This window comes from Carettochelys insculpta, chromosome 3 (genome assembly GCF_033958435.1).
Source record: "Carettochelys insculpta isolate YL-2023 chromosome 3, ASM3395843v1, whole genome shotgun sequence".
NCBI lineage: Eukaryota > Metazoa > Chordata > Testudines > Carettochelyidae > Carettochelys > Carettochelys insculpta.
The window spans coordinates 72,905,656-72,919,042 of record NC_134139.1 but is presented as its reverse complement, the minus strand read 5'-3'; the positions used below and the strand labels follow the sequence as shown (position 1 = coordinate 72,919,042).

The window sequence follows — 13,387 nt, the reverse complement described above, 5'->3', positions numbered from 1 at the left end:
AGTAAAAATTTTGCCACATGACAATTTGGTTTCATGTATCTATAATGTATCAATTTCAATAACAATAGAAACAGTCTCCATTCACCACTGTATCTTTTTTATTCCATGTTTCTCCACAGAAGTATGAACAGGAACTATTCAAACTGGCCTTGCCCTGCCTGAGTGCAGTTGCAGGAGCTTTACCCCCAGACTACATGGAATCCAATTATGTCAGTATGATGGAAAAACAAGCTTCAATGGATTCAGATGGGAACTTTAACCCACAACCTGTTGATACCTCAAAGTATGAACTCTTTTTGTTGCAGTTCATTTTTACCATAAACAGTTTGTGTCTAATTGAAATAGGGTGGTAAAGAAAAAATATAAGTTCATGACCATCTTGAATTGCCATCCTTAAGATAAAATGGGGCAATTGTGTGATTGTAAGGCATGGAAGCCACAAGTGATTCAGTACATATTCCTTGAGCATCTTGCTATAGGTAAGACAAATTGTCAGGTAAGCTTCCCTTTTATTAGTTGTATGAAGCACCTAGAAAACTTCTGGCAGTTGTAAAAGTAAAACACAATACATAGTTAACAGGAGCCAGGATGCTAAATTCCTGTCACTGCCACTTACGTTTTACTCTGCAAAATGTGGCTATGATTGTATATTTATATAATGCCTTTCTGTGCTGAAGTTACAAGGCATGTTTTGGCTGTTTTTGGTCAGCTGTGCCATTAATGGGATGGGACAGAAGCAGCCCTCTCTTTAGCTAACACAACTTTGCAATGGACAGCCAGAAATCCCACTTTTTGTCCTATGAATGTAGGACCCAGCAATTTTATACATCCCAAGTGGATTTATGGCTATGGCCATAGCTTCATACTTAGGCACACACAAACCTGAGAAGAAAACAAGGCCACATGCCACTTCAACAAGATTGCTTTGTATCAGACTCTGAATGGGAAGATCTCTTCCAGTAGTGGCCACTCATACTCCCTCTGCCCCACTCCACCCATAGACATTCTGTCTATCTCAATGTCCGGCAGACAGAATGCCTCCAATGTCTCCAACAGCCACCATTTGTGTATGTGTGCACATCCTCTAGTGATGGTGGCTGCAAAAGCCATAAACAAACCCGAAAGGGGGATCATGTTGCCCACCACTAACGTATAAGCACCTGGGAACGTGAAATGTAATGTGCTAATTGTCTAACTACATAGCAGCCCATCACAACCATTCAAGACATGAAGGTAAGATTATGTTACCCAGCTGGTGTTTCAGGGGCGAGTTCTAAGTAGAAAGGATATAAATAACCATATCATTAGAGTTTGTCCAGCCCTCTGATGACCACAACGCTGGCTGTGAAAAAAAAGTGTTGTTATGGTACTTTACCACCATAATTTGTGAGAATAATTTGCGACTACTTCCTACTTGGATAAATTTTGAGGCACTACTATATTGAGGCCAGGTGTCCACTAGACCTTAAAATTGATTGTAGATAAGCAATTTCAGCTATCTCAATTGTGGAGCTGGAATTGGCTTATCTACAATTGACTTACCTGACTGTCCTCACTGAGGGATATCAATGGGAAAAACTCACCCATTAACGTCCTGACTCCTCACAAGGTTGAGGAGTACTGCAGGTGACTGTTGACACCGATAGTTTGATTTCACACATCCCCACTAGGCATGCAAAATTGAACCAGGGAATATCTACCCTGACTGGGTTGATCTTCTGGGTAGTGAAGACATACCCTCGGTGTTAACTACTTGGAATATTTATTATGTGTCTTTCTTTTCTCTGATCATATGACAAAGGATTAAAGGACAAGTGGCAGAGTGGTAGCAATGTTATTCTGTATCTGCAAACACAATGAATAGTCCTGTGGCACTAACAGATTTTTTGGAGCATAAGTTTTCATGGGCAAAGCCCATAAAGTACCACAGGACTTCTCATTGATTAAAGGAGAGACTCTCCTTGCTTCCCAGTAGATGGCACTATAACACTGTTTATCCCTTAATCCCCTGTCATAAAATGGGCACAAAGGGTACTATGAGAAACAATTACTAGTAACAGCAACAAAGGGTCCTGTGGCACCTTATAGACTAACAGAAAAGTTTTGAGCACAGACTCACTTCATCAGATCAGTGAGTCTGTGCTCACGAAAGCTCATGCTCAAAACTTTTCTGTTAGTCTATAAGGTGCCACAGGACCCTTAATTGCTGTTACAGATCCAGACTAACATGGCTACCCCTCCAGTTACTAGAAAGCAATTTTCCTTTCCTTTTGTAGGGACACAGCCATAGGAAGCTGCTTTGTATGAGAAACTGTTCATTAAAAATGTTCTATTGTATTTATAGTAACAGACAGGGAGCCGTGCTAGTCTATACACTATCAAAACAAAAAGCAGTCAAGTAGCACTTTAAAGACTAGCAAAATAGTTTATTAGGTGAGCTTTCGTGGGACAGACCCACTTCTTCAGACACTTCTTCTATCGTATTTGTTTTTGTTTGGAAGAGAAATGCTACTGCTCTTCCTGAACAACAAGAAGTCTTGTGGCACCTTATAGACTAACAGATATTTTGGAGCATAAGCTTTTGTGGGCAAAGACTCTTATGAACTCTATGCTTATCTACATGCCTCCAGCCTCAATCCAGGGCATACTATGTGATTCATTGTTTCCAGACAGGCACTAAGGTACAACCATATTTGCTCTGATCCATCAGACAGAGACAAACATCTACAAGACCTTTACCAAGCTTTCCTCAAACTACAATACCCACCTAAAGAAGTCAGGAAACAGATTGATAGAGACAGACAGGTACCCAGAAGCCACCTGCTACAAGACAGACCTCGCAAGGAAAACAAGAGAACACCACTGACCATCACATAGAGCCCCCACCTAAGGCCTCTCCAGCACGTCATCAGTGATCTGCAGCCCATCCTGAACAATGATCCTTCACTCTCACAGACCTTGTGAGGCAGGCCTGTCCTCGCCTCCAGACAGCCTGCCAGCCTTAAACAAATCCTTTGCAGCCACTACAAATCACAAACCAGTGACTCTAGGCCTGGAACCAGCCCCTGCAACAGCTCTCGCTGCCAACTCTGCTCACATATCTACACCAGTGACATCATCACAGGACCTAACAATAACCATACCCTCAGGGGCTCCTTTACCTGCACATCTACTAATATAATATATGCCATCATGTGCCAGCAAGGCCCCACTGCAATTTACATTGGCCAAACTGGACAGTCTCTCCGTAAAAGAATAAATGGACATAAATCAGAGATTGGGAAAGGTAATGTACAGAAGCCTGTGGGAGAACACTTCAGTCTCCCTGGACACTCAGGCTACGTCTACACGTGCAGCCAACATCGAAATAGCTTATTTCGATGAATAACGTCTACACGTTCTCCAGGGCCAGCAACGTCGATGTTCAACTTCGACATTGCTCAGCCCAACATCGAAATAGGCGCAGCGAGGGAACGTCTACACGTCAAAGTAGCACACATCGAAATAGGGATGCCAGGCACAGCTGCAGACAGGGTCACAGGGCGGACTCAACAGCCAGCTGCTCCCTTAAAGGGCCCCTCCCAGACACAGTTGCACTAAACAACACAAGATACACAGAGCTGACAACTGGTTGCAGACCCTGTGCCTGCAGCATAGATCCCCCGCTGCCGCAGAAGCAGCCAGAAGCCCTGGGCTAAGGGCTGCTGCCCACGGTGACCATAGAGCCCCGCAGGGGCTGGAGAGAGAGCATCTCTCAACCCCCCAGCTGATGGCCGCCATGGAGGACCCAGCAATTTCGACGTTGCGGGACGCGGATCGTCTACACGGTCCCTACTTCGATGTTGAACGTCGAAGTAGGGCGCTATTCCTATCTCCTCAAGAGGTTAGCGACTTCGACGTCTCGCCGCCTAACGTCGAAGTTGGTGCCGCTACTTCGAAGTAGCGTGCACGTGTAGACGCAGCTTCAGTGACAGATTTAAGGATGACAGTCCTGAACCAAAAAACTTCAAAAATCAAATGGAGAAATCTCTGATCTGCAATTTATTTGCAAATTTGACTCCATTAACCATGGATTAAACAGAGACTGGCAGTGGCTCACAGCTTACAAAGGCAGCTTCTCTGCTCTGGAGCTGTGTCTATACGTAAGCACCCTTTCAAAAGGGCAAAATTCAAAGTTTGGCTTTCAAAAAAGCAGTCATTGAAAGAGAGCCCCCACTGCCATTTCTCAGATTGGCATTCCAATCTGCTCTTTCAAAGTGCTGTCGAGGTCTTTCGGAAGACAGTGTCCACACAGCTCCAAGCCCTCTTTCGAAAGAAGGGAGGCAGGAAACACCGCAGATGGGGTCCCATGGCCGACAAGCCCTTCCAGGGCCGCAGCCAGCCACCTCCTTGAAAGGGCCTCTCCCTCCGCCCTCCCCTTCACACGAGCCGAGTGCTGCCCAGCCTGTCTCAGCCCGGCAGAGCCCACTCGTGCCCACCATGGAGGCCCAGCGACAGCTCCTGCAGGAGGACGCCCTCATCATGGACACCCTGCTGGCAGCGCTGTGCACCCTCGCGACAGATGCACCCGAGCTCATCGGGTGGCTGCAAGGTCCACCCAGGGCCACGGGGCTCCCCCCACCAGGGCACTGCCAGGTGTCCCCCTGGGTGCTCCGATGCCTCTGGACCCACCCCAGCAGCACCGACTGGTGGGAGCACGTGGTGCTGGGGGAGTGGGGTGAGGAAAGGTGGCTGCGGAACTTCCACATGTCCAAGCAGACCTTCAAGGAAATCTGCCACTGGCTCGTCCCCCTACTCCGACATCAGGATACCTTCATGCGGCCAGCCCTCACCCTGGAGAAATGGGTTGCGATTGCCATCTGGAAGCTGGCCACCCCGGACTCCTATCGCTCCATGGGACAGCAGTTTGGGGTGGGCAAGGCCACCGTCGGGGCTGCAGTTATGGAGGTAAGGTGGGGCCAGGTGGGCGGGGGGGCTGGGGCAAGGGGAACTCTCCCCTGGAAGGGTCCGGATGGGGTAGGGGCTGGACGGGGGGGCTGCACGGGCCAGGGGCCGGACGGGAGGGGGGCAGAATGGGTCGCCACACCCACACTAGAGCACATGTCCCTCTTCCCCCTCTGCAGGTAGTCAGGACCATCAACACAATGCTGCTCCATAGGGTTGTCCGCCTGGGGAATGTGGACAACACCGTCGCTGGTTTCCAGGACCTGGGCTTCCCGAACTGCATGGGCACTTTGAACGGCACACATATCCCCATCCACGCCCCGCCACACAGCGCCGGCCAGTATGTGAACAGGAAGGGCTACCATTCAGTGGTGCTGCAGGCCCTGGTGGACACGAGGGGCCGGTTCACCGACCTCTACGTGGGTTGGGCCGGCCACACCCACGATGCCCGGGTCTTCCAGAGCTCCGGCCTCTGCTGCTGCATGGAGGCCGGCACCTTCATCCCCGAGAGGGAAATCCCCGTGGCAAAGGATGTCACCATGCTGCTCTGCAGGGTAGCAGAAGCGGCGTACCCCCTGCAGCCGTGGCTCATGAGGCCCTACACGGGACACCTCGACCCCACCCGGGAGGCGTTCAATGAGTGCCTCAACCATCCCTGCAACGTGGTGGAGCGGGCCTTCGGGCGTCTAAAGGGACGGTGGAGGTGTCTTCTCACATGGCTGGAGATCGGGGTCCCCAGTGTGCCCCAGGTGGTGGGCACCTGTTGCGTCCTCCACAACATTGTGGAGGGAAGGGGGGATGCCTATGACCCCGGGGGGGGGCCCTCCGGCTGGCACTGTCTGTGAGCAGCTGGGCGCCGTCCCCATCCACCAGGCCCACCGGAACAGCCACCGCATTCGAGAGGCCCTCAGGCAGGCCTTTGCCGATGGCCACCTCTGACCCGTACGCGCACCTACATCCCACGCACATCTGTCACCCACCATCCCTGCCACCCCCACCCCCATCAGCACCGCACCCGCACGTCCGCCACCCATTAGCCACTGAGGAGCACAGCACAGCATGGTGAATAATAAAGAAATGTTTATATAACTTGGGTGTTCGTAAATCATATGTACGGGAGAAGCCTAACTTGGAGGAGGGCAGGGGAACCTAACTTGGAGGGGAGTAAGGTGCTCATTCTGGGGCAGGGGTGGTGGGCCGCGAACCCCGTCGGCTCCTGGAGCCCCAGACCCCCAGGTGCAGGGCCCCGGAGGGAGCGGGGGAGGGTGCTGGTAGCACCGGCAAATATTGCCAGCAGGTAGGCCTTGTGTGGGGAGAGGGGGCAGGCTCGGTGGGGGCAGAGGGGGCAGGGCCAGCAGGGGGAGATGCCAGGGGGGGTCAGGAGGCAGGCCATAGTTGCTGTGTGCTCCCGCACAGCATGGCCAATGCCCTCAAGTGTGTCCAGCAGTCTATCCCAGGCCGCTGTCCACCACTCCCTGTCAGTCCGGGCGAGCTGGAGGTGCTCCTCGGCCACCTCGGCCTGGCGCTGGGTGGCTGGGTCTTCCTCGGCCCTCTGGGGGGCCCTCCGGCCACGGCCCCGACGGCGCTGCCTGGGGTGGAGTCTGGACACCTCTGATAGCTGTGGGTGGGCTCTCCGGGAAGAGGGATGGTGCAGGGCTCTCCTGGCCCATGGATGGTGTGGCTGTGTGGAGAGGAGCAGAGCATGTCAGTAGTGTGCCCCGGACGGAGGGGACCCGGCTGTGGCCTACCCGCCTGAGTCCACCCCATGTGACCCCTGCACCCGCCTCCCACAAGGGACACTGACCCCTCCAGAGAGCACCAACCGGTCCGCCTGGGACCGGGCCTCCCAGCCTGGGTGTGATTCCAGGGGTCTCTCCCACAGGTGGCCCTTCCGGGCCTGTGGTGCGTGGGCCCCAGGTGCCATCCGGCACCCAACCGGCCGCCGCCCCTGTGCGACTTATGTCGCTGTCCACTGGGGGCAGGTGCTGGGCCTCGCTGGTATGGCACTGCGGGGTGCCACATCCCATGTGGGGGCTGGCCTGTGTGCGACCCGGGACCACCGGTTCAGTGTGTGGGCACCTAGCCATTGCATTGCCCCCACCCTGTGGAGTAGGTGTGTGCCCCTCCCTGGATGTACCTGAGGGTCCCTCAGCAACGTCCAGAGACGTCCGGCCCTCGGTCGCCCAGCTGGAGGAGTGGGAGGGGATCATGATGGTCAGCTCCTCCTCCTCGCTCAACCAGTCCGTGGTCCCCTCGCACTACTGGGTCCCCGATCTGGGCTGCTCCTCCAGCTGCAGCTCCTCCCCAGAGGTGTCCAGGAAAGCCACGGGGGCTTTAGCATATCCCTGGCGGAGTTCTTTTACTTTGGAGTGTACCTGCTCTGCAGTACGCTCCGGGTGGCCCCTGGTGTGCAGGCCCATTGCCAGGCGGCCAAAGGCTGCGGCATTGTGCCGCTTTACACCCATGTGGTGGAGGACCTCCTCATCCTGCCAGCGGCTGAGGAGGTCCTGCAGCTCCCACTCCATCCAGGAGGGAGCCCGTTTTCTTTTTCTCCCCCGGGAGCCCTGGGAGCCTTGTGGGACTCAGTGGGGCCATGAGGCTTGCGGGGGGGCTGGCTGCTGGCCATGAGGGTGCTGGAACGTCAGGCTGGAGAATGTGTGCGGGCTGCTGCTAGCATGCTCTCAGCTTCCTGCCATGGGTTTCCTGCGTGCTTGCGGCTTTAAGGCAGCCGAACGCAGGCACCATAGAGCCCCGCTGCTGCTGGCTGGAGCGTCCCCGTGCTCCAGCTGATCGGTGCCATGGCGGACCTGTATTTTGAAAGAGCGGACTGTGGAGCATATACACCTGTACCCTTTCGATTTATTATTTCAAAAGAGAGCGACCTTCCTGATATGGGATCAGGTTTTGGATTTCGAAGTGTGCGCCCAGTTCTTTCGATTTTCTTTTGAATGACGGTTTTACACGTGTGGCCGCTCCTCCCGCTCTTTCGAAAAAGGGCCATTTATTTCGAAGTTTTTTGCATGTGTATCCACAGCTTCGGTGTTAGAATATCTCCCCATGAGACTCTGACGAAGGCTCACATCCCCCTGTCTGATCTGACTTGTTTTCTCCTCTGTTGATAAGTACTATTGATACTGGGCCATTTTTACCTTGGTGAATAGACCTTATCAGCTCTGGCCTTCCCATTTACTGGGACCCCACTCTTTAAATGCCCTTCTGAAACCACCCCACCACTCATGCATCTGATGAAGCGGTTCTTTGCCCACAAAAGCTTATGCTCCAAAATATCTGTTAGTCTATAAGGTGCCACAAGAGTTCTTGTTGTTCTCGACGCTACAGACTAACATGGCTACCTCTCTGGTACTGCTCTTCCTGTAGTGGTAAATCAAACTTATCTTCAGTACCCTCTTGCACCTATTTGCCAAACAGCTTTTCTTTTTAATGTTGAATGTTTTTTAGGCATTCAGTTGGATCTAAACTTTTTTACCTTTGAGTGGCAATAAGCTTCAATATTTCAATTATATAATTAAATTTATAGATTAATAATATGCATTAAAAAGATGATTGACATAATGAATTTATGTGATATATAAAATATACCCTTTATTTCTAGAAAATAGGAACCGAACTATATTTAAAACACAAATTGAGGTTAGCAATGTAAACCCATATGAGAAAACTGCAGAACATTTTGTTATTGTTAAAATTCCTTCAGCAATTAGATACCTGATCCAGCATCCATTGAGAGTCATTAGACTGGTAGACTTTTAGACCAGAAAGGACTAATATGATCCTCTCACCTGTTCTCTTGCACATCTAAGGCCTCACCTACCCCCAACCCTGTAATAGACACATAACCTGTGCCTGAGTTACTGAAGTTTCCGAGTCATGGTTTAAAGTCTTCATGTTACAGAGAATCCATCATGTAGTTTAATCCTGCAAATGACCCACGCTGAAGAGAAAGGCAAGAAATTCTCCAGTGTCTGCCAATCTGACCTGGGGGAAAATCCCTTTCTACCCCCAAATATAGTGGTTAGTTGGACCATTATAACATTGACAAGAACCACCAGTCAGACACCTGGAAAAGAATTCCTTGAGTGAATCAGAGCCTCTCCATCTGGGCTATGGTAGACAGCGCCCTAACCTCACACTAAGGCTACGTCTACACGTGAAGCCTACATCGAAATAGCTTATTTCGATGTAGCAACATCGAAATAGGCTATTTCGAAGAATAACATCTACACATCCTCCAGGGCTGGCAACGTCGACGTTCAACTTCGACGTTGCGCAGCACCACATCGAAATAGGTGCTGCGAGGGAACGTCTACACGCCAAAGTAGCACACATCGAAATAAGGGTGCCAGGCACAGCTGCAGACAGGGTCACAGGGCGGACTGAACAGCAAGCCGCTCCCTTAAAGGGCCCCTCCCAGACACAGTTGTACTAAACAACACAAGATACACAGAGCCGACAACTGGTTGCAGACCCTGTGCCTGCAGCATGGATCCCCAGCTGCCGCAGCAGCAGCCAGAAGCCCTGGGCTAAGGGCTGCTGCACACAGTGACCATAGAGCCCCGCAGGGGCTGGAGAGAGAGCATCTCTCAACCCCCCAGCTGATGGCTGCCATGGAGGACCCGGCAATTTCGACGTTGCGGGACGCAGATCGTCTACACGGTCCCTACTTCGACGTTGAACGTCGAAGTAGGGCGCTATTCCGATCCCCTCATGAGGTTAGCGACTTCGACGTCTCGCCGCCTAACGTCGAAGTTAACTTCGAAATAGCGCCCGACGCGTGTAGCCGCGACGGGCACTATTTCGAAGTTAGTGCCGCTACTTCGAAGTAGCGTGCACGTGTAGACACAGCTTAAGTTACACAGTTTGCACTATGTAAATTTCATAGCTTATTTTGAGTAGATTTCAAAATAGGCAATTTCAGCATGTGGCGCTGCTTAGACAGCAGCATATGGTGCTTTTTTATTTTCTCAGAATTTTTTATGAAAAAGGAACCCTTTCAAATTATAACATACGTAACATATTGATTTTTTCCCTTCTTTTTCAGTATAACCATTCCCGAAAAGCTAGAATATTTCATTAACAAATATGCAGAACATTCTCATGATAAATGGTCAATGGAAAAGGTAACATAATATTTTAATACCAAGTACAATCATTATATTATGGGTCTACCTACATTACGTTCTGAAGACGTTACTGAATTGTTTGGGTTTGTTGTACTGTTATATCACTGATGCCTGGCTCAAACCATATCACTATTTTTATCTTAAGAGTTGCTTTTGAAAGAGTTTTATAGCTTTGCTCTTGCTCATCTGGTCAGCACTTGAACATGCCAGCATTTTGTTTGTGTGCATGTGCATGTGCATGTGCATGCAAGTTTTACAGCCTTTGAGAAAATGTAATTAGTAGATTTTTAACTAGGTTTACAGCCCACTTCAAGTTTTACTTTTTTTTCCCCCAAAAAATGTTATATCTCTGTAAAAACCACAGGCTTGGTGCCCAGATGTGCTGTCTATGTCCCACACAGTATGATTCCTATTCATGCAGACACCTTGGCACAATAATAGCAAACAAGAAAATATATTCAAATATATTTACTTTAAGTACTTTAAGTTAACATTCAGAAGCAAAAATAGCACTGGTACCTAACTGATTCCATTAGGTGTGAGAGTCAGCAGGTTAGCTGTGTAAGGGTGGTGTGGAGAAAGGAGCAAAGGATTAATTTGAATAAGAAGCAATACCCTGTTTTTCATAGTATATAAATATAAGATTTCATATTATTTTTTTCTTTGTATTCCCACTGCTTTTTCCTTTCTTCCTTTACTTTTTTCAGTTTGCAAATGGATGGATATACGGTGAAACGTATTCTGAGTCTTCCAAGGTGCAGCCATTAATGAAACAATATAAACTATTATCAGAAAAGGTGAGGAGTTTGTTCATTTTTCATTACCCAGCTATTTCTAAGTGTTTGTCTGACTTTGAAAAGAGGCAGCTGGCTGTATGTGAGATTTGGCATTTTGTCTTCATTGACACAAAGATGTGTTTGTGTTTTGTTTTACACAGCAAGATAACTAATGCAATTTTTACCTCACTGTACAATTCACACTGGAGACACATTATATGGAGATATACCTCTCACAGAGCTAGAGGGGACCTTGGGAGGTTATTGAGTCCAGTCCAGTCCCCTGCCCTCTTGGTAGCACCAGCACTATCCCTTTTTTTTAATCTATTTGCCCCAGATCCCTAAATGGCCCCTCAAGGATTAAATTCACAATGCCAGGTTTAGCAGGCCACTGCTCAAACCATTGAACGATCTCTTCCCGCCTACATACAGACTCCATACGTAGTCTTTATTGTAAGGTAGCCAGATGAGATCCAAACCAGAGCCCAAACTCATTGAAAAGAGGCAACTGGCTGTTTGTGAAATTTGGCATATTGTCTTCATTGACACAAAGATCTATTTTGTTTTACACAGCAAGATAACTAATGTAATTGTTACCTCACTGTGCAATTGTTGTCCTCACCAAGTTCATTTTATGGTAACCCTCAAATGCCTTGTCTCCACTATGTTGTTACTATGTGATAGCAAACATGTTAGTTATCCCACAATGAAAACATGCCTTTTCGTTCAGAGAAGGCATAGATTTTGATTTACTTTAGTATTTGTGTCAAGGAGTAGAAAAAGCACCTTTTGTGTATTCATGATAATTTATAATGTTTGTCACTTTCATTTTCACATCAGAGAATGCTAGTACAATGCATGGTCACTCCAGCCCAGTGATTCTCTGGCCATGGCAGAGTGAAAGCCCTTTTGCATAGCTCATCCATGATACTGAAAAAGTTCATACCTCAAATGCCTGTATGATTTGGTTCACACAGTGATTCATGAATAAATAGTTGCTCTTACTATAGACTGCTTCTTTGCTGTTTCTATCCCATGGCAGGCTGTTTGCAGTTTGTCTACTGAATGAAAATTTTCAGTGCTACACAACAGGGTAGGGCTAGTAATAATCCATCAGATTTCATTCCACTGACTTACATAATCATCAAGGTAGTCACTCCCATGTGTACTTGTCCTAGGAAAAAGAAATTTATAGATGGCCAATCAAAGAATCTCTGAAAACCATGCTAGCTTGGGGTTGGCGAATTGAACGGACAAGGGAGGGAGATAGTATGGCTCTTTATAATCGGACGCGTCGCATATCTCAGACGAGTCAGGTGAGTACTATGTCAGGCCTTAAGCCATTTTATTAAAAACTATGTACTGATATTGTGTGTGCTCCTGTCATTTTAGGAGGATGATGTATTTAAAATGCAAGTGTCAATCTGCTTCAGATGTTTTTGAGCTTTCCCCATTTGCCTTTATTAGAGTACTAACATGAAAGTAAAGGTCACATGCCTATTAATCACTTTCACTTCATGAAAACTCTCCTTTTCAGTTGTCATACTCGATGTTTGGCTGTTGGCCAAACATGAAATTATAAGTAAAATCTATTACCATGTTTATAAATTGTGCCAGGGTGAAAAAATATGTTTCTGGTTAAACTTTTTGTTTTTTGTAAAGAAACATACATCTCAAAAAGACAGTGTTAACAAGCTAAAAATACACATTTATTTAGCCTTCTTTTTAGAGTAGTTCCCACATAATTTGGCATTAAACATTTTTAAAAGTCAAGAGATTTGAAAAAATATTTCCATTTGTTTTGATACTATTTATGATACTTTAATTCAAAATGATGCACACTGGAAAAAACAATCCCTACTACGCATACAAAATGATAGGGTCCAAATTTGCTGCCAGCATTCAATAAAGAGAGCTTGATATCATTGTGGCTAGGTGTCTCAAAATATCTTAATGTGACGTAACAATCAAAAAAGCTAAAAATGCTAGGAGTCATTAAGAAAGGGGATAAATATTTGGACAGAAACTATTGTAAAGACACTATGTAAATCCATGCTGTGCCCACAGCTTGAATACTCATGATGTTCTGGTCATCCCATGTCAAAATAGATGTATTAAAATTGGTAAAAGTACAGAGAAAGGCACAAAAAATATTACTTGTGTGTGAAACAGCTTTCATATGAAGAGAGAGAAAACAGACAGAGATTGTTCAATTCAGAAACAAGATGATGGGGGAGGGACTATAATAGAGCTTTATAAAACAATGAATGATGTGGAGACAGGGAATAGGAAATGTTAATTACTCTTTCACATAACACAAGAACCAGGGTCATCTAATCAAAATAAATAAAAGGAAGTACTTCTTAACATAATATACAGTGTGGAACATGTTGCCAGGGACCATTGTGCAGGCAAAAGTATAACTGTGCTTAAAAAACAATTAGATAAGTTCTTGGAGGATAGCTCCATCAGTGGTAATTAGTCAAGATATCCAGTGATGCAACCTCATGCTCTAGGTGTCCTCTG

The 13,387-nt window shown here is 47.7% G+C and overlaps 1 protein-coding gene across 13 annotated transcripts in view; it reads left to right on the top strand.

The window, feature by feature from the left end:
- The window catches only part of RYR2 (ryanodine receptor 2), a 975,983-nt gene that overhangs the window by 657,275 nt on the left and 305,321 nt on the right, over positions 1-13,387 (top strand). For all 13 annotated transcript variants that reach the window (XM_074990102.1, XM_074990110.1, XM_074990109.1 and 10 more), the window contains 4 exons: positions 120-283; positions 10,004-10,082; positions 10,793-10,882; positions 12,040-12,177. In XM_074990102.1, the coding sequence (XP_074846203.1) occupies positions 120-283; positions 10,004-10,082; positions 10,793-10,882; positions 12,040-12,177 (471 nt within the window). The remainder of the gene's footprint in view (positions 1-119; positions 284-10,003; positions 10,083-10,792; positions 10,883-12,039; positions 12,178-13,387) is intronic.